The 21,183-nt window shown below is 38.6% G+C and overlaps 1 protein-coding gene across 1 annotated transcript in view; it reads left to right on the top strand.

The window, feature by feature from the left end:
- The window catches only part of hecw2b (HECT, C2 and WW domain containing E3 ubiquitin protein ligase 2b), a 56,832-nt gene that overhangs the window by 8,488 nt on the left and 27,161 nt on the right, over positions 1-21,183 (top strand). Inside the window, 8 exon segments of the mRNA XM_036562840.1 lie at positions 9,562-9,669; positions 9,801-9,895; positions 15,138-15,213; positions 17,220-17,389; positions 18,425-18,567; positions 19,412-19,512; positions 20,308-20,501; positions 20,503-20,955. Of these exon segments, the coding sequence (XP_036418733.1) occupies positions 9,562-9,669; positions 9,801-9,895; positions 15,138-15,213; positions 17,220-17,389; positions 18,425-18,567; positions 19,412-19,512; positions 20,308-20,501; positions 20,503-20,955 (1,340 nt within the window).

The following is a 21,183-nucleotide window of genomic DNA, read 5'->3' as shown; positions in this document are numbered from 1 at the left end:
GTAGAAGTAAGAAGTGTCCAAAAAATAATGCTAGATGATTTCTAGAATTTGTAAAAGCTGTAATATGATTCACATTGTTCAGCCATGTTTCAGGTTTGGAGCCTGACAAATAGCTTTTTACTAGTCTGTCTTTTATAGTAGGCGCTACCTAAAAATCTCCAGGCCACATCACTATAAACTAGTGTCCGGTTTGATTTAAAAAATGTCCTTCTGTTTAGTAAGTCAGAGACTTTGCTTTTATTGTTGCATTGCCACAAAGGCTACATTTACACAGCAGGCAAAAGTGGCCCAAATCTGATTTTCTCACCAACTCTGATCTGTATGAGACATCAGTCTGAACAGATCAGCTTCGAAACTGACCCACATGTGCGAAAGAACAGAGCTTCACGTGGCTCGCCCACAGGTAAACAATCATAACAGCCAGTGAATGGCAGTCACTCCTGGAGCTTTCAGCTACATCTTCACCAGCATCACAGGAGCCATCGTGAAGTTCCAATGAGTGACAGCTGGACTCATCACCCACAGTGTGTTCAAGTTCGCTGTAAAAAGGGCGCGTTATTTGGCCTCAGTCACTTCTTTGGTTCGTGTCCTCGGATTCTTTAAACTGTTCTCCGACGCTGCAGCCTTGGGCTCCTCCAGCCGTGTTTCGTCCAAAATCTCTTCAGACTCGGAGCGGTTTGATAAATCTCTAATGTTTTGGTACAGAAACATCAGCCTAAATGATCTCAGCAGCGCGAAATTATGACAAATGTCGAGCTGGATTGACGTAAAAGTCGCATGAATTCCGATCTGGCTGTTCAGAGTCGCATTGCCGCAGATCGGATTTCAGTACCACATATGAAAGTGTCTCAAATCGGAATTGAAAATGTCAGATTCAATGCGTTTTTTGAGTCAGATTTAATTTAATTTGATTTTTTTTTATTTAATTTTTTGTGTCACATATGAAGATAAAGATTGGATTTGGCCCACTTTTACCTGCTGTGTGAATTTAGCCAAAGCCATATTCATACAATGCAGATTTCTTCTGCTGTGACTGCTTTTCAAAATCATGGTTATTATCGCTTGCATCTCTCAGTTGGAGTTGACCGAAACACTTTACTTGGACTTTAGATCATTTTACAAACCAAATGTGATATTTTCCTCATTGTTCCTCATTGTTTTGTGACTAAAAGCACATTGTATTTTAGTAACTTTTGAAATAGAAAGAATAATATCTAGACAAATGGCAGGTCTAAAGCAAGGGTGCTCAGCGATGGTCCTGGAGAGTTTAGCTATAACCCAAATTTAGCACACCTGATCCAAGTAATGAAGGCCTTCAGGAGCATCTAAATATTAAAGCCAGGTGTGAAGGAATGAGCACCCCTGGTCTAAAGTGTACACACCTACTCCCAGGGGCGTTTCTAGACTGCTGGTTGTACAGGGGCACACTCTGAGGGGGGTACAGCCAAGCACAAATAAAAACTGATTATGAGTTTGATTTCAGGGTTAAAAATTAATAAACAATTCACACACATGTATGTAAAATAACTAATTCAAGACCAAAAACCTACAGGCAACTATAACTACAGTGATTTTGTTTTAGTTCATGTTAGTTAGATAAAACCAACAAAATTATTAACAGCACAAAAATGAAACACAAATATTATTGGTTTAAACTACGGAAAATATACCTGTGTATGTTGATAACTAAACTGATGCTTTTGACTTGGTCTAATATGTGTTTTTGCTAGGCTACCGATGGTTAGCATTACTCTGGCTTCTACGTGACTGACTTACTAATACGCATACATTAGTATATCTATGCTGTTAAATACTTGTGACTTCATGTCCACCTCTTGCTAGCTTTGTATTGAGAACAGTTACTGCACATCCTGACTGAGAAAGCTAAAAGCATTCAGAGAAAAGCGTGTTCAGAGGGTAGCCCTGTCGCCTCATGAAGAGTAAGAAGGGCCTGGGTTCGATTCCCTGGCCGGGCGACTGTCTGCATGGGTTTCCTCCCACACTCCAAAGACATGCAGGTGAATTGGAGATTCTAAACTGCCTCTAGGTGTGAATATGTGTAATCGTGTATGCCCTGCTATGGACTAATGGCCTGTCCAGGGTGTTTCCTGCCTTCCGCCCAATGACCAATGGGATAGGGTCCAGCGACTCACGAAGATAAGCAGCTTAGAGGATGTAGGTTTAACCCAAAACTCATGGTTAAAGTGTAAATGTGTGGCAGTAAATTGAGTCTAGTGACGTCCCTGCTACTCCCTGTAGACATGGTTAATTTCTTCGTTTTAAATTGGCCCAGTTTGTTGATCACAATATACTTGGATAATTACAGTAAATTTCCAATTTTGTAACATTGATCAAGGCCGTCTGTACTGGTAAACACACTGAGCTGAATGCTGAGCTGGGCCAAAAAGCCACAGGTTTTATAGACTGAGGGCCAACTGAACCAGTTCCAGCTGCTTCTCATTAATACGTCTTTAGAAGAATAGATTCTATTTGACAGTATGATGTATTCAAGTAGACAGACGCTTCTTACAATGAGCTCCAAATCTACTGCAGATTTTCCTTTGGATATTTTCCCGCATTTGTCCCACCGAATTCAGTGTAGCTTGATAGATATGTGAAGGTCAACTTTAATGGGTGCAGCTGCACTTTAGCAGCCACAGTAAAACCAAAGGAACGGTCACTGCTCTTTAGCACTTTTGCTTCATTGCATATTGTCAGTGCCAAAAAAGACATGTATCTCCATTTTTGTTGATTTATATTTTTACGACATCATTTAAAAGCAGCGGCTGTTGTTTTTACTGTAGGGATTTTGTGATGATGAATGGACCAATAGAAAAGCTCCAGAATGACTTTGAATAAGTTCTTGTCACATTAAATTACATTGAAAGTTGAGAGCATTTTTGCTTTCTCCTGTAAACTTTCTTTTGTAGAGATACATGTTTTTTTTTGGACAGCGACAATAAGCAATTAATGGAGTTTCCCTTTCCAAGCGTACAGTACAGGGAGAAAAGGTTACTTTTGACATTAATGTGGCTGCCATTGTGTTCAAAGGCTACGCTTACGGCAGGCAAATCAAATTTCTCAAATCAGATCTTTTGAGGTGACTGTCCGCACTGTTATTTGCAAGTGATCAGACCTGATTTGTGTGTCCAGACATCACCAACCTATCTGAATAAGTTGTTGTGGTAACAGTGTAGCATCAGTGACTACGTAGCCCGCTGGTGGTGCAAATTTCAAACATGGATGCAGGAGAGATGGAGATGCATCATCTCACCCTCCAAACTCTTCAGAATCGTCAGGCATAAGCATGAATCTCTGACACCCTTCTTGAATCCCAGCACTTCCGTCACTCTGGATCTGACATTGTCATTGTTTGCCACGTTGCGAGTGACGCAAATGACACGTTGAAATCCGATTTGTGCAAGCTGACGTTATTACAGTCAAAAATTAATATAAACAGCCCGAGGCAACCAAAACAAAGACCAACAATCAGAAAAAAAAATACACAGACTGTGGGTCAATGAACATGAAAAACACCAAGAACAATAAATAACAAGGCTTAGGCCCAATCCCATTTCTTCTTTTTACCCCTACCTCTTGATTTCGAGTGTCATTCGCTGCTCTGTAGGCGACCCGGCCCGTCTTCGGCGATAGCAACCTCACTGCTGGGTTTTAGTTACATTTAGGGAATCATATGCCTTCAAAGAGGGGGACAATTATTTATTATCGCCGACCCATAATTCTTTGGTGACACGAAGCTGAAGTCAGATATTCACCAGCTTCTTGTTTGAATTTTCCCGTTCCACCTTAAATGGTGCAGCAGATACATTCTGGAGCTTCAGGCGTCAGAACTGCTGGACTATTTAAGGTGGAACGGGAAAGTTAGCTAGCTAGCTACCGAGACATTAGCATGCTATTAGCGAAAACGACCATAATACATTGAAACAACACTAAACTAAGATAATACAGTGATTATCGTAATTTTTAACAGAGAAAATTCTCACATTGGTGGGTTTCTTTGGTCCCTTGTTCAGCCATCTTGCTGGTTTTTCTTTTTTCTGATAACACTGTTTGGAGTGTGACTCTGAAAAACCTCCGTTTAGAGGGCCATGTAGCCCCAACACTTCACCCTACCCCTCTATCTCAACAAACATCGGTACACCCAAACCCTAGACGTGAACGTGCAAAACAGAGGGCTAAGGGCTAAGAGGTAGGGGCGAGTGGTGAAATGGGATTGGGCCTTAGAATTGCAAGGTAAGATCTGGCAAGATTTCGCAATGACGTCAGCCAAAATACAAGCTATATATAGAGAGAGTAGTGAGAAAACAAGCTTCAGGTGAGCAGTCTGCCAATAAAACTCAGGAGAGAGTGACCTCTGCAGGCAGGGAGGGGAATCTCCAGCCAAGAATCGCTTTTCAAACCACCTCCAAATGTGGTTTGAATCCGATATGCAAAAACTGGATTTCATGTGGTTTTTTAGCTATCAAAAGTCAATCTGGATACAATCTGGATACCAAAAATTGGACATGGGCTGAAAGTCTGAACATAGCCAACGAGTGTTTTTCAAATCCAAATTTATTTATTTTTATGGAAAAAAACACCCTTTAAACATCTACCATCATTGTTAATTTGATGAAGGAATATAAACCGAACCAAATAATTAAAGAAAAAACAGTTTTTATACCGCAATTTCCTAATATTTTGAGTACATTTTACAACGCTATCAAAGAGCAAATTTCGCCTAAATAATGGTGATAGTGATACTGATAATGTGATTATATTCCGAACAGACTGAGACACTTTGGTTCTGCAATCCCTAATTTATTAAAGCTACCCTTTACCTTTACCCTTTATCTTTATTCCTGCACAGTGGTTTATGTGTGCGGCAGAAATATCTGCCATTATTTCATGTACTGCACGTAGCTAAAAGGTTGCACTCAAGATCGTACAATTCCCAAAAGACCTGAGCGTGTTCAGTTAATTTAAACAGAAATTTTACACTGTCACACGGTTCCCAAATGCACTCGGCATAGAACTCGAGTTCAGCTCATCTCTGTATCATAAAATTAACACGGTTCAAAACAAAAAAAAGTAAAAAAAATATTGACATAATTTCCTCATATTTCTGATGAATTAATGTCTTATTTTCTCAAAATAATTACTCATGATGATGGGATAAGCATACTTTCTCAGCGAATAGTAAATCTTTTTTTCCAAGTCAAAGTATTGAGAAAATAAGTTAACATTTCCACCCAGTGAGTCAAAGTTTGAACCCAAAACAATACTTTCATACAAAAAGCACGAGTCAAACACATTCTTAGTTTTTAGTACATAACCTAAAACTAAACTGGCCGCCCTCACCAACACAAAGCGTTGGTAGACTGTCGGTAATTTAGTGCCTCTCTTAGTAAATCTGCCCCGAAGTGTCTTAAAAGCAGATTTTACCTGTATAATGATTTGCCATTTATCTTTTCCAAATGTTTGTTAAATGTGCATATTTAAACACTTTTACTTTTGCAGTCCTTGTATTACTAAAGTCAATACTTGCACACTATGGCAGAAATGTTACAGTGTTTGATGTACTGTGGAAGAAGTTATACTATAAATCTTAAAAATCTTCCAGTTCCCAAATAAGCAGAAGGACTGAGTGAAATTAAACAGATTTCACACGATTGCCCAGGATTTATAGAGAGATATTGTACTAAATTAGCCACACCCACCAGCATAACGTGATATGCTTTGTTGTTGTTCAAAGGCAGTGATGTGGTGGTTATTTTTTATCATGCAGCAACATTTTATGATTTGCTTTGTTGTTGTTGACTCAACCCAACTGATATGAACATTTTGTGGCTGATACCAATTTTAAGAAAGTAAAACTTTTGCTGACTGATAAAATTGGTTGATATCCATTGAATACCTCTCATCAAACATATTATATTATAAACATATTAAACATAAACATATATATTATATTAAACATATTATAAACATTATAAACATATATATATATATATATATATATATATATATATATATATATATATATATATATGTAAAATTTACAGACGAAGACAAAACATTTCTTAACTTTTAATGGAAGTTAATGTAAAGAGCTTTATTCCAAGCAATTTTCTATTGGTCCATTTATGAAATTTTCAAACAACGTAAAATATATATATTTTATGCACATTTCCTCTGGGAAATTGATTGTGTTGTACCTGTACATAAACCATTTATGACATGTTTACTAACCCTAGCATGTTCATTAGCACCTTATGTCTTTTGACTTTTAAAAGACATTTTTTGACTTTTAAAAGACATTTAAAACCATAGTTTACATCAGGATGTATGCTAATTTATGAGTGTTATTATTACTGTACATATTTTCAATGTCAGTGATGTACTGTAGCCCATATTATTTGTACTCTGCCTTATGGATGTGTGTGTGGTCTATATGCGTATTCACAAATGGAACAGTGGGTCACTGGGTCCCTGCTCTGTATGCAGCTGTATTGATCTGGACGTGGGGAGTCGATTTCCCCCATAGCGGCCTGTCTGCTGTCTGCCTGTTGTCCATTGATAGCCTTGTAAAAATTGTGCAGGTTTGGTGGGTTCATACACTGGGGAACATTTCTGAGAAAGAAGAGCTCTTTGTAGTTCATCTCTGAGCCTTTCTTTAACCTTTTCATAGCTCAGCTCACTATGATTCTCACTGAGACGTTCAGATCTTTTCTTCCAGCTGTTATTTGACTTTTACGCTAATCCAGTGGTAGCACGCTGAGTGATTTTTATTGTAATTAGGACATTGAGAGAGTGCTCTATGTTTCAAAGGCAGCGATGTGGTGGTGACTCATTGATTGCTTATTTAATTTATTTTTATTATGCAACTACATTTTATGATTTGCTTTGTTGTCGTTGACTCAACCCAACTGATATGAACATTTTGTGGCTGATACCAGTTTTAAGGAACTAAAACTTTTGCTGACTGATAAAAATTGGCTGATATCCATTGAATACCTCTCATCAAACAAACATATATATGTAAGTATATATATATTGCTGCTGCCGGAATAAAACCTTATATCTCCATTAACTAATCGCATGCATTGTACATATCACACGTGATGCTACAAATTAGATCTGTGCATTACGATGAGCACTGAGACTCGAGTGAGTGATGCACACACAGGGGAGGGACGAGGCGAGAAACAGCAGTCAGAGAAGAAAGTGAGTCAGAGGAAGGTTGTTTCTCATGGCGTGCTCTAAAAAGAGAAAACTTACAATAATTGTTGTTGAAATATGACTGAATTGTATTTTATTTGATTTGACATTCAGTTGTTGACTGCATAAGATGTTTATATAACTACTAGGCTACTTCTTAAACTTAAACCCTGTTGTAACCACAGTAACCACTGCTAGAAAAACCAGCACAGACCAGCATGGCTGGTCACCAGCAAAACCAGTGTCCATTTTTGACGGTTTTCACTTTTTGACATAATTTGAAAATACCTGTTGTCCATTACGTTGTCTGTAAATTTCATGATCAGTGTACTAGAAGAAATGACCCAAAATGACTTGGAAAGAAGTCTGGTTCCATTGATTTCCATTAAAAGTAAAGTAGGTTTTTTCCTTCTCCTGTAAAGTTACCATTTTGGAGATACGAGGTTTTCTTCTGACAACAGCCATATGTCGTGTTTTGGTTGCTTGTATGCTTGTCAACCAGCTTGACTATGCTGGGTGACCAGCTAAACCAGCATCAGACCAGCATAAACGAGCTTAAAGCAACATAGAATGCTTGCTGGTCTATGTGTTTTTCAGCAGTGTGGTCTCTTTGCTTATTGTTCTAATATCACAAGACAGATAAAACAAGACACGAAGAAAACAGAGAACATGATTCAGAAAGTTCAGTGGACATTATCACAGTTATCATACATCATCTGCCCAATCAGTTGTGACCTTTTACTTGCATGACTTTTGTTTTGTTTGCTATCTTTTGATTTTGGTTTTTGATAAAAGCTAACTAAAATTAAAATGCCAATCTATCATCATCTGCTTTGGTCTTGACCAAGAGAACCAAGCTACTAGTATAAATGCACCCTAACTATACCCCAGCTATACACCAGTAATGAGTTTCTAATAAAGTGGCCAGTGGGTACACAATTAAGCCCAATGCTGTGCTAGGCGGGTGTGAGTGATATGCTGTAAAGCTGTATTCCTGTTGGCTCAGTGACTGTACAGTAGGGAAACAGCTACAGTGCCAAACAGATGGGAGTCAGTTGGAGGCTTGTTAAGATCAGAGGGATGTTGGATACCTGAGCTTTAGAGACAGTAAAACATGAAGAGCTGGCTCCTCATCATCAGCACAAATTCTTCATTGCTTTATTTTTAGAAATTCTAATAATAAATAAAGAGTAACTAAAGTTTTATACGATGTACTGAGAATTCAGAGATTGCTTTGTACTGTCATGTTTTTTAATCATTTTAAAAGGCAGATATATAATCTGGTGTATTTTTCTGCAATAAACATGCAAGAGATAAACGACCAAGGATGCAATTGATAGAAATGAAATGCATTGTTCTCGTTCTAAAATCTGATGGTGATTAAAAATTGCAAGGTTTCAGTTTTTAAGGCGTTGCAAGGCATTTTGGTTGTGTTATATTAGTCATAGTTTCAGATGAGGGCACCTTAAAAACAAAAACAGTTGCTTTCAGTTTGATGCTCAGTGGATTAATTGTATCAAGAGATCTTAATATATTGTTATGTTGCTTGGCAACTGTAGCCTGCCATTAACAAACTACACTTCATGGAAGAAGAATTGTTTATTGTGACAGTTATTAATAATATATTAAATTAGAAACATATAGTGACTGTGTAGTTGAAGTAGTTACCCAATATTGCTAGGTTATTGCTAGATGGTTTCAGTGGTGTTCCAGATGGTTACTAAGGGATTGCTGTGATATTGCAGGTGGTGGCTAGATGGTTGATATCATGTGCCAGGTGGTTGCTAGGGTTCTGTTAGGTGGTTGCCGTGGAATTCCAGGTATTTGTTGGGGTGTTGCTGGGTAGTTACTGTAGTGTTCCAGGTGATTGTTAGGTGATTAGTGATTGCATGTGGCAAGGGTGTTGCTAGGTAGTTTCTGTGATATCCCAGGTGGATGCACAAACTGTTGACCATAAATTTCCACCAATTATTTCTATTGGAAGAAAACAACTGTGAATGGTTGCTTGGAAACCATACATCTAATCAAATAGCTGTGTACAAGCACATCTTTCCCAATCAGACTAAACTAAGCTGTCAATATCTTGAAAACTGCCTGATGAGTTAGCTGACAAACAAATGTCAGGAAAGGAATAATATAATCAGATAACAGTAGTGTTGTGCATTGCATAGTAATGAACAATCACTAGTTAAATGAACACCAGGATGTTCAATCTAATTATCGTATTGTATTTTATTGGTTTTCACAAAAGCACTAAGCCAGTTGTTACAGTGATTTTCCACAGTTAACAGGGGTTTCAGGCTCTCTCTCTATATATATGTGTATGTTTTATGTCCACAGATGAGACGTGTCCAGCTAACGTCTGGGACTCAAAGAACCGCGGGGTAAATGGCACCCAGAGAGGCCAGATTGTCTGGAGACTAGAGCCCGGGCCCTATTTTATGGAGCGTGAGTGTCCTACATGGTCTCTGTCTCTCACTGTCTGTCTCTTCCCTCTGTCCTTTGTTGATGCAGCTTTGTGAGAGATTCTGGTTTATTTTCATTTAAATGGTGTCTTGTTTTTTTGTGTGTGTGTGTAGCTGAGACCAAAATCTGCTTCAAATATTACCACGGAGTGAGTGGAGCACTGAGAGCAACGACCCCCTGCATCACCGTCAAAAACCCTGGAGTCCTGGTGAGTGCACGTGTCAGTGTATGTGTTTATGCATGGGTTCAAAAGCTCCCCTCACCCTGGAAAGGGAAAAGAATTATTGAGGTTACCAGTATATATGGCCCATTCTACAAACGTTCCAAATACCTTAACTCCAACATCTGTTTTACCAGAATGTACAGTGGAGAAAGTTGCACACATGCACCTCACACACTCATGTTTAGCAACTGTAGTGATGTGGTCATCCTGTCTGTCCACCACGACTAATAAAGGATATTCCAACTAGGCAATACAAGATGCCACACACTTCATTGAAATTCAGACATGTTTTAAAATGCTTTGAGATCTGGCCACTTTAGAAACACCTACCTTGTGGTTCTGCTCACTGGCCACTTTATTAGAAACACATACCTTGTTCTTCCGCTAACTGGCCACTTTATTAGAAACACATACCTTGTTCTTCCTCTCACTGGCCACTTTATTAGAAACACCTGCCTTCTACTTCTACTCACTGTCATTTGTCTCATACGTTCACTCTTACACTCAAGCTTTCATCTACGACTGTCAGATGCTGCTGGAATTTGATAAATATTACATATTACAGTCATGCTGTCGGTATTAACTGATATTACAAGCTGATATTAGTTGATATTACAAACTATGCACACCATCTGCATCAGCTGAGAAGATGTCGAGCCAGAGAGGTGCGGTAGGAGGTGCGAAAGTCTCCATATATATCGAAGAATTTCAACTGGTATACTACCCACTACTATACATAACTATATATATATATGGGTGGTGGGTCGCTCTCAAGTCTGTGTGTTGCAGCTTTGGCTAGCTCCACAGAGAGTATCATATTCACTGGCATGCCAGGAATGCACCAGCTCCTCTAAAAGGCACCCTTTGATATGCTTTGAGGTTTGCCTAAAAGAGACACACTCTGAACTAGAGCAAAGTTCACATACTTACTCCATGTGATGGCAAACATGTTGAAAAGTAGTATCATCAGTTACTACTGAATCACCAAATTTTCCCAAAATTATCAGATTTTTCTGCAGTTTAAAACATTATAAGCAAAGTTTTCAATAATATTAAACAAGTTTACTAGCATATAAATGTATAAAATTAATATGATATGCTGATGTCTTCTGCAACAGTTTCAAATAATTAATAGGAAGCTCTAAAAATGAGCAAAATAAGAACTGTCATACTGTCCTATACAAAAATGTCCAGCAACCCAGGTGAAATTACACATTTTGTTGATTTTTGAAGTTAAATGAAGTAAACACAACCTCTGCAGCAAACTCTTTTAAAAATAAGTTTTCTGGAAATATTAATGCACAATTACTCAATGTTTAATTAACTTAAAAAACAAGAAAAAATAGATTTTGAAGTATGTTCTGAATCATTGTCCTGCTGCAGAAGCCAGTCTCTTTTCGCCCGCGGTTTCTTGGCTGTCACATTTGCTTCCAGAGTTTGCTGAATTTTAGTTGTCTCCATTCTTCAGTCTACCTGTGCAATGTTTTCTGTGCCACTGGCTGCCCAACAACCCTGAAGACTAACAGATTCACTCCTAGTTTAACAGTTGGCAAGGTGTTACTTTCATCAAATGCTGTTCCTTTTTTTATTGAAAGAGTTCATTTTTTACTTGATCAGTCCACAGCACTTGTTTCCAAAATGTTTCTGGTGTATCTAGATGTAGTTTTGCGCTCTTCAAACATTGACATTAGTGCCCAAACTTGGCAGAATCATCCAAATTAATGAACAGAGCTGTAGATGATTCTAAATTGACTGAGGAAGCTGTATAACATTGAGAATGAAGCTAATAATAAAAGTATCTTCCAGCATTATTCCAGTTTATTCATCTCTTTAGTACTACATGCTTATGACAGCCTTGGTTATAGCAGTTGTTTTCACTGACATCATCATTGTGGTCAGTTGACATTAATAAGGTTATGCGTTTCAATAAAGCTTGAACCTCAGCAGGACGTACGTTAGCCAGAGCACTCGCGGTGTGCTTGTGCTTATAAGATCAGGTTGTCGTGCGCACTCAGCGGATGTTCCTGTGATTCATTAGAGCACTCACATTGTACCAGTAACTTGGAGTGCTTGGATTTGAAGAGAGATCAGTACAAAAGGGCAACCTCCTCCTACACTTTAAATGGAAACCCATTAGGCTGGTGTTGGGGTGAGTAGATTGTAAATGAGTAGGTTTTTATACCATGCATGATACTTTCGTGTAGTATTCACTCACTGGATAATGGGATATGCTTCGTCTTTCAAAAAATAATTTGCCAGAAAGTTACATTTACACATTTTCACCCTTAACCCAAAGTCGAGACATGTTTGGTGTCTGAAGTTTGCTTCTCCTGCTAGAAAAACTAGCGTGACTGGTCACCAGCAAAACCAGCCTGCTGAAAAAAATCATAGAAACCAATAAAAATTTCTCTTGATTCCTGTTGGTGTCCAATAGTCAATAATGGAGTGTTTTCCTGATGGGTTTATATCACCGAGATAAAGTCGATGGCTTCCTAGTGGTCTCTAAAGGTAACCATTAAGCCAATTCCCCTAAAAAGCAAACCCATCTGGTGTTAATGCTAAGCCAACATCAGACCAGCTTATGTGCTAACTGTTTTTCAGCAGTTTTTAGCTTTGCACAATGCTATGAGGCTGATGTAGTTAGGTAATGGAAGCTAATACGCACTAGTTAGCATTGTGCTAACTGTGTGCCTACATCATCACACTGTCGCCTCAAACTGTATAAGGTTATTCATTTCTCAAATAGACTTACTTGTGTGGTTGCTAACAGTGTACGAGAAACGGTCATCTATAAAAATGGACAAGCTTCAAGATGGCTGCTATTTTTGCAGAGTGTCCAGTGTTTCCCTCACCCAGCATAACAACTCATATGCTGGCTGTCTTGGATGAGAGACAGACACTACCATGTAACTGGAAGGCTAACATTTGCTTCCTCGTCTTCAGTTTGTGTAGTATATGAGTGTATTTTTTGGCCAAAATAAACTCAGATCCCAAATCTGGTACAAATCTGATCACAGAGCAGTGAGTGGCAGAGCTGGCTTGTGCCGGAGGAGCAGCATCTAGCTCTAGTCTTGTAGCATCTTGACGGTTTCTGGGTCCTCAAAGAAACAAAGTATTTTTGCAAACTGAATATATATATATATATATATATATATATATATATATATATATATATATATATATATAAACAAACACCATGTTGGCAATTGCAAGCTGTTACGTTCATTTTTCAAACAGTGACATGTCTCCTCCTCCTTTATAATTTCTCTGGTGAAACTCAAGCGTGGTGTTTCATCTTTGCTGCTTTTATCAACAAAGTAATCAGCAAGAGCTTTTTTTCTTCTGGAGATTTGCAGACATAAGCAATCAACCTCCTATAGCAAGTTCTAATAATTAATAGCAGATCTGTTTAAGCTTTCTCACACTGAAGGTCCACGGGAGAGCTTGTTTGCTGTTGAATTTGATGTATCTGGACCATAGCAAGTTTTTTAAACATAATTAATTTCTGAACACTATTTAGTGCTGGTGTAATGAGTTATTAACATTATTTTCATATATATATATATATATATATATATATATATATATATATATATATATATATATATGTATATATATATTCTTCTACACCATAGAAATATAAGCAAACTATTCTTTGGCCCAGTATGAACTACAAAGTGTTCAGTCACAAGTGAATTGTTCGAATGTAATTTAATCTATAAATGAACTCCAGACATAATTGTTCTTTTTGAAAATAAACATGTAGAAAATGTAAAATTTAGTGTATTTACAATGTACAGTGTACAACAATCATGACACCACATACACACAGCAATACTGGTAGCTGTGGAGCGTGTACCACCCAGCCTGAAAAAAGTCATCTTGGGCACATAGAGCTGTATATCTGTACAGTGGACAGCACTGGACAGCATAAATAGTCTTTAAACGTTCTTCTCAGTAAGTGGCAGATTTGTATTGCACTCGCTTCTCCAGTTACCAGTCTAATCTGTATCTCTTCCACAGCCAGAGAGCCATGCTGGTGCGTTAATGTGGAAGTGAATAACAATGGAGTTAAATAATTGAGGGCCATTAACCAACATTAGCAGGCTCCACATTCTGGTCCCTCTTTTTCTTTTTCTCCCTCTCCTCATCCGTCTCAATAGCTGCAGGTCTGCCAGCTGTCACAAATTAATTTGATAGGAGAAATTTTGATCATTTAATCCAGCGGATAGAGTTGGCTGGCACACTGCACTGTTGCTGTCATCTCAGGATGTGGTCAGTTCGTCCCAGCCCAATAAAGCCCAGATGTTTCGCTGCATTTTAGAGGGTGAAGGGCAGTTTTAGCTTGGGTCAAGCCCACTCAACCATGGTAAAAAATTTGCAATCAAGTTGTGGTCATTTCCTCAGGACTTTGTCCCTGATTCAGCTCATTTCATCTTTATTAACTCTTCAGGCCACTTCAGTTCTGTATAGTGTTCTTTACAGCACTTTGCAATAGCCATTTATGTAATGTCCATTCAAAATGTTCTTTAAGTATAAGTTAATCACTTTTCAGAAGATATTTCTGAGGATAGATATAAAATAATCCACTTGCATTAGGAAGAATAAAGTCAAAGGGAAAAAAAGAAGTTTCCAAAACTGGACAAAAATAACCACCTATTAGACCTGGTAGACCAACCGGAACTCTAATCTGATAAACAGCACTTAGAGCTTTCATCTATGAGAGAGAGGAGAAAGTCAAAAATCCACAGGTGCGGTGGGTCTAAAAGGATGTGTAGCTGTGAAGAAGCCCTTACTGAGAAAAGTATTCACATTTCTTATTTTTACCCCTACCGCTTGTTTTTGGTTGGTCGACAATTAGTTATTATCACCCACGCCTAATTCTTTGGTGATATGATACCATCTGCCCATTTCTTGTTTGAATTGTCCAGACCTCCACATCTTTGAATGTTTTAAAGATTACTTGGATTGCAAGAAGCAGAAAATGCAACTTCTAAGACATATTTTTTCTTTGCATAAATTAAGATTAGATGGACAAAAACAGCTTCATCAAATCCAAATAAATCTACTTACTTTTATGGTCTTGATCTGCACTTTCAACAGAATTTCTTTAGATGACTAAGAGTAACAAATAATTAACGAAAAAGTAACAAGAGCTGTTTCAAGGCATATATGGCTTGGAGGGTTCATTTAAGTGTGTCTCTCTCTCTCTCTGTTCCTGCTGTAGGCTGGACCAGAAGGACAAGTCGATGGTCAGTCTGTGACGGAGCACTGTCGAAAACTTGTCAGCTTCACTCTATCAGGTATGTGTTTTCAGACACGTCTATACAGCCTCTGTGGAATTGTTCTGCTTTCCTAGAAGCCAAATTAATGGGACAAGGTTTAATCTTTTTTGTAATGGTAAGTGAATGTAAAGGCCTCTCTGCATTACAAATGCTGCACATCTTCACTGCCTCCCTGTGGATAAAATTTGTCAGTGCATATTTAAATTTCAAAGATCTCTTTAAACACCAGGCTTGTTTAATAAGAAGTTAATTTCTCCAAAAGCTGGTTTAACACACAGAACTGCATATAGAAGCATGAACTCTCTATTGGAGCATAATTACCTATTTATCATATTCTCATGTAAACAAAAGTGCAAGAGCTGATAAGTGCCAAAGCAACATCAGTAAACTATTGCTGTGTTCTCAGAGCATATTCTCTTCACAGCATCAGCTGTTGTTGAATGCAGTTCTCTTTAGCAGGGCGTTATGTATAAGAGCGGTTTCAGTTCAGCAAAATGTGGTGAAAAAATAATTTAAGCTGCCAGTTTAAATAACAAGAAGCAAATGAAGTGCTGCATTGAATGTGAGAGGCAACTGGCAACTTTAGCACAGTAGGTCATGAAAAATTATGCTACAACATGTTGGTGTAATTGTAGCAGCAGCATTCAGATGCATTGCGAGCGTTTTTTATTAGGTTCATGTAATTTATGTCGTAAATAAATCATAGATGAGCCAAAATCAGAAGAATAAATTGGATGGTGGTTGATTGTTTGTTCTGGGCAAATAACTGATTATTCCAGTCCTGCTCGAATCTGACCTACACCGTTTCTGATCATGGTTGATTCCGATCTTGGGCGATTCCAGTCTTAGACAGTTCCGATGCTGGCCAGTTCTAATCTTGGCCAATTCCAGCCTTTGCTGATTCCGTTTTCGGCCAGTTCCAGTCTTGGTTGATTCCAATATTGTCTGTTTCCAAGCTTGGCTAATTCCAGTCTTGACCAAATCCGATCTTGGCTGATTGCATTCTTGGCTGGTTCCAATTTTACCTAATTCCAGTCTCAGCCGATTCCAATCTTGGCCGATTCCAGTCTTGAACAAATCCAATCTTAGCTAAATGCAGTCTTGGCTGATTGCATTCTTGGCTAGTGCCAGTTTTACCTAATTCCAGTCTCAGCCAATGCCAATCTTGGCCAATTCCATCTTGACCAAATCCGATCTTGGCCAATTCCGGTCTTGACCAGTTTCCGATGCTGGCCAATTCTAATCTTGGCCAATTCCAGTCTTTGCTGATTCCAGTCCTGGCCAATTCCAGTCTTGACCAAATATGATCTTGGCCAGTTCCAGCCTTGGCCGATTCCAGTCTTGACCAATTCCAATATTGTCAGTTTCCAAGCTTAGCTAACTCCAGCCTTAACCAGATCTGATCTTGGCTGATTCTAGTCTTGGCTGATTGCATTCTTGACCGGTTCTGATATTGCCCAATGCCAGTCTTGGCCGATTCCAATCTTAAATGATTCCAAACTTGGCCAACTGCAGTCTTGACAGATTTAGATGTTAACTGATTTGGATCTTGACCGATTCGGATCTTGGACGATTCTGATCGTGCACCTCTATTTAATTGAATTATAGCCCACACATCCATTCAAGTAAATAGACTCAGCATACATGCGGTATGTTTTTAGGTGCTTTTCTTAGAGACCCAGCCTTGCTCTTAGTGGTCTTTATCCCTTGGTTCTTGCTTTAAATATGGCCATTACTTAAAGTGTAGCACTTCCCAGATTTGTATGAAATGGAAAATGCATTATCCAGCACGTCTCCCTAGAGGGCAAGCTGTAGACTCAGATGTGTTTATAAAGTATTGAAATGTATTATAATGTAATACATTACAGTGGGACCTGTACATTTCAACTGTAATGAGCACAAATCTAAATTTTGCCATCATGCAGACTGTATTACTGACACATTGAGTTGCTCATTTCTGTTTTAACATGGTAATGTTCACATTTGTATGTGCAGTTGGTTTGACTGCTGGCTTTGTTTTGCAGATATCCGAGCTCAGGGGCTGAAGAAGGGTATGTTCTTTAATCCTGACCCTTACCTGAAGATGAGCATTCAGCCGGGCAAGAGAAGTGGCTTCCCCGCCTTTACTCACCACGGCCAGGAGAGACGAGCCTCGATCATATCCAACACCACCAACCCTGTGTGGCACGGAGAGGTGAGGCTCCCATTAATCTCTCCACTGTCCACAATTTCTAAGCCCATTACAGAGACTGTTTTCCTGGTAATAATTATCTATGCAAAATTAATTTCTTTGTTACTTTATGAAAAATAAAAAACTCTTTATTATCCAGGAAGAAAAGGTTTAAACCTTAGGATGTTAATAAAGACATGGTGTGATTTTATATCATTTTATTTCTTATCGCTCATTGAAACAAAACTGAGAAAGTGCAGTTTCGAATTTGTGTTTGTGAAGAAGAGTAGACGTATTATGATTTGAATTTGATGAAAAGTTATTATGTGCAGTCTTGTTGAAAGAAAAAACATCCTTTGGCATGTTTTTGTCCTATTTCAATATATAATGTACTATATAATTAAACATGCAGTTACAAAATTGTTTAAATAGTACAGCAAGCTCAGTAATCACATTAGTGTAATATAGTAAAATATAGTAAAATACACACACATCTTCTAAGCCGCTTATCCTTCTGGGTCCCGGGGGGATGCCGCCCTGATAGTAAAATGTGAATACAAACACATAGGTACAACCTTTTAACCTTATTTGGCCAGATTCATCATATTATTTAAAAGGCATTCTTGTTGTGATAGGAGTGCGCCGACTTTTGATAGGAATCTGCCTGTAAAATGTCTTCTGAGTTTTGTTTACATCACTGTGCACCAGCAGACAAGACAAATTAATACAAGACAAATGAAGTCCTATCATGTTGCACCCCCCCACCACCCCCCATCATCGAGAGCAAACTCACAGCTAGCTCAGAGACCGTCCCAGATACCGTTTCACTTGGTAATACATCATGGTATAGAAGAAAAATGTGTTATGACATGCATACGTCATCTCTATGTTTAGACATATTAACACATAAACATAAAGCACTTTCATTGTGGTATCATTCTATTCTAGTATAAGACGCTCTTTCTCTCTATCGCTTTACTTTTTCCTGTTTACAGCATGTGTTTTGCTTTTCTTTGTTCTCCCTCTTTTTTGTCAATAACCTGCTCTGTTCTCTTGCAGAAGTACACCTTTGTTGCACTGATGACTGATGTTTTGGAAATTGAGGTCAAGGATAAATTTGCCAAAAGTCGACCAATCATTAAGCGCTTTTTAGGTCAGCTGACTATACCAGTGCAGAGGCTTCTGGAAAGGCATGCATCAGGGTCAGTGACTATCTGTAACTACTCTACAGAATATCACTGTTCAGTATCTACTGTGAACTATTCAGTAAATTCTGTGAATTATTCAGTATCTGCTGTGAATTAATTAGGAACTACAGTAAATTATGCGGTATTTAGTATGAATTATGCGGTATTTAGTATGAATTATTCAGTATCTGCTTTGATTTATTCAGTATCTGCTATGAATTATTCAGTATCTACTATGAATTGTTCAGTTTCTGCTATAATTATTCAGCATATGCTATAAATTACTCAGTATCTGCTTTGAATTATTCAGAATCTGCTTTGAATTATTCAGTATCTGCTATAAATTATTCAGTGTCTGCAAAAAATTATTCAGTATCTGCTTTGATTTATTCAGTATCTGCTATGAATTGTTTAGTTTCTGCTATAATTATTCAGCATATGCTATAAATTATTCAGTATCTGATTTGATTTATTCAGTATCTGCTATAAATTACTCAGTATCTGCTTTGAATTACTCAGTATCTGCTTTGAATTATTCAGTATCTGCTATAAGTTATTCAGTATATACTATGAATTATTCAGCAGCTACCATTATTGAGTATATGTTATGAATTATTCAGTAACTACTATTAATTATTTAATTACTACTATTAATTATTCAGCATTGACAATTATTTATTCAGAACTCACTTTGAAAGTGATATCTAGGTATGAGAGGAACTGAAGTGTGGGAGAATATACAGGGTCTTCTTAGTTTAAGGGCTTAAAATTAGACACTTTATCATGAAATTAGTTATTTTTGTGTTTATTGATGATGATGGTGTGTGTCTGTGTATGTGTGTGTATGCGTTTGATCCAGGGATCAGCCTGTAAGCTATACACTGTGTCGTCGTTTGCCCACGGAGCATGTGAGCGGTCAGCTTCAGTTTAGGGTGGAGATCACCTCCACTGGACATGAAGGTGAGAAGATTTATCGTATGCATACATACATTTATATTTATTCAAAATGTGGAAACACTGGCAGCCAAATAGATACAAAATACCCAAAGAATCTGCAAGTACCTAAGGGTCCATTTATCATGGAAGACAAACTGTCACTTTTTTAAAATATTTAGTGTGATTTAGTATGTAAAAATTTCAGAACATGCCATTTACTCCCCAAGAGACTAGCAGCTGTAGAACTGCCTGTTTTTGTTTTTATTCTTTGCTTTTTATAATGTCACAAAAATCAATATATACCTGTATAATCAGCCTATAGCAGTTTGGCCCCACAATTCACACTGAAGTTATTAGTTGCATTATAGTTATAAGGAAAATTTCATTGAAGTTTTAAAAGTGTTTCAGGCTGGGTGACTGAGGTACATAGTACAGGGCCAGAACAGGGTCAGTTACATGTATCAGTCTTACAGGCACAGGAACAAAACAGCCTGTTTTGAGATAAAGAGAGGTTGGAAATGGTCATGTTTGAAAATTATAGAATTGTTGGTACATAAAACCACACAAATTCTATAAAGTACAAGACAAATATAGGACCTGAAAGACAAGAGCTTGCTTTAGTTTACTAAATATATATGTAGCACTTGAGGACAATAATAAGGGAAAAGAATGTAATAATGCAGTCTTTGAGGATCATAGGAGGCACAGCTTTTCTTTACCATCATTTTGTTTGACTGTTTGTGTATTTTGACTAATAACTGCTAACTTTCTTTCCATCTTCCCTTTAACACTGTAATATTCTCAAACCCACCTAATCAGATGCTATGGGCTCACTGCTTGGAGCCTCCTCCGTGAATGGTGACCCGGGCAGTCCGTCCGATGACGAGGACATCCTGCCTTCATCCTCGCGCATGCCTAGGGGTCCATCTCCCACCGGCTCTGAGGGCTCCCTCCACAGCGAGGCCTTCAGGGCCGACGAGGGTCTGTTGGACCCGGACGAGGAGCGGATCCTGAGGGACGGCGACCCCTGATTCAGCCGAGGGTGCTGTGGGCCACACCCAGAGACAGGTCTCTCTGAATGACTATCTGGACGCTATCGAATCCCCAAAGGGCCCCGGAGACCGGCCCCTGGGTGCGGCATCTCCGAAACTACGCTCCAGCTTTCCAACGGACACCCGGCTCAATGCCATGCTGCACATAGACTCGGATGAAGACGAGGAAGGACACTCTTCTCAGGAGGCCCCACTGACAAATGGAGTTCAGGCAGCAGGGGGGCAGGGGACGTCTGAGCAAGAGCAGAAGGGGGCAGAGGGGAGTCATGGTGGGGAGGTGGAAGCAATGGCTTTGAGTAGTGGCACCACTAAAAGCCAGAATGGCGGAGCAGAAGGGAACCAGGAGGGAGCAGCCAGCTCAGGACCGACAGCTCAATCTGCCTCGGCTTCCCAGCAACCGGCGTCCACAGCTCAGGTGAGCAGCTTCATATATAAATGACCGTCCTGGTTTCAAGCACTTCTCACCAGCCTGTCTAATTGATTGCCATTTAGAACAGTTCCTAATGTACTTCTGATGTACTGTACTGTGTGCTAGGGGTTGCATAGCTGTCACTTTTTACTAGTCAACTTGTCATTACCATATTACAAAAAAAAAAAACACTGTAGTTTAGACGTCTGTAGTTTAATAGTAGTTTGCTAACAG

This window comes from Colossoma macropomum, unplaced genomic scaffold (genome assembly GCF_904425465.1).
Source record: "Colossoma macropomum unplaced genomic scaffold, Colossoma_macropomum, whole genome shotgun sequence".
Classification (NCBI taxonomy): Eukaryota; Metazoa; Chordata; class Actinopteri; order Characiformes; family Serrasalmidae; genus Colossoma; species Colossoma macropomum.
This window is presented reverse-complemented; position numbering and strand designations above follow the sequence as displayed.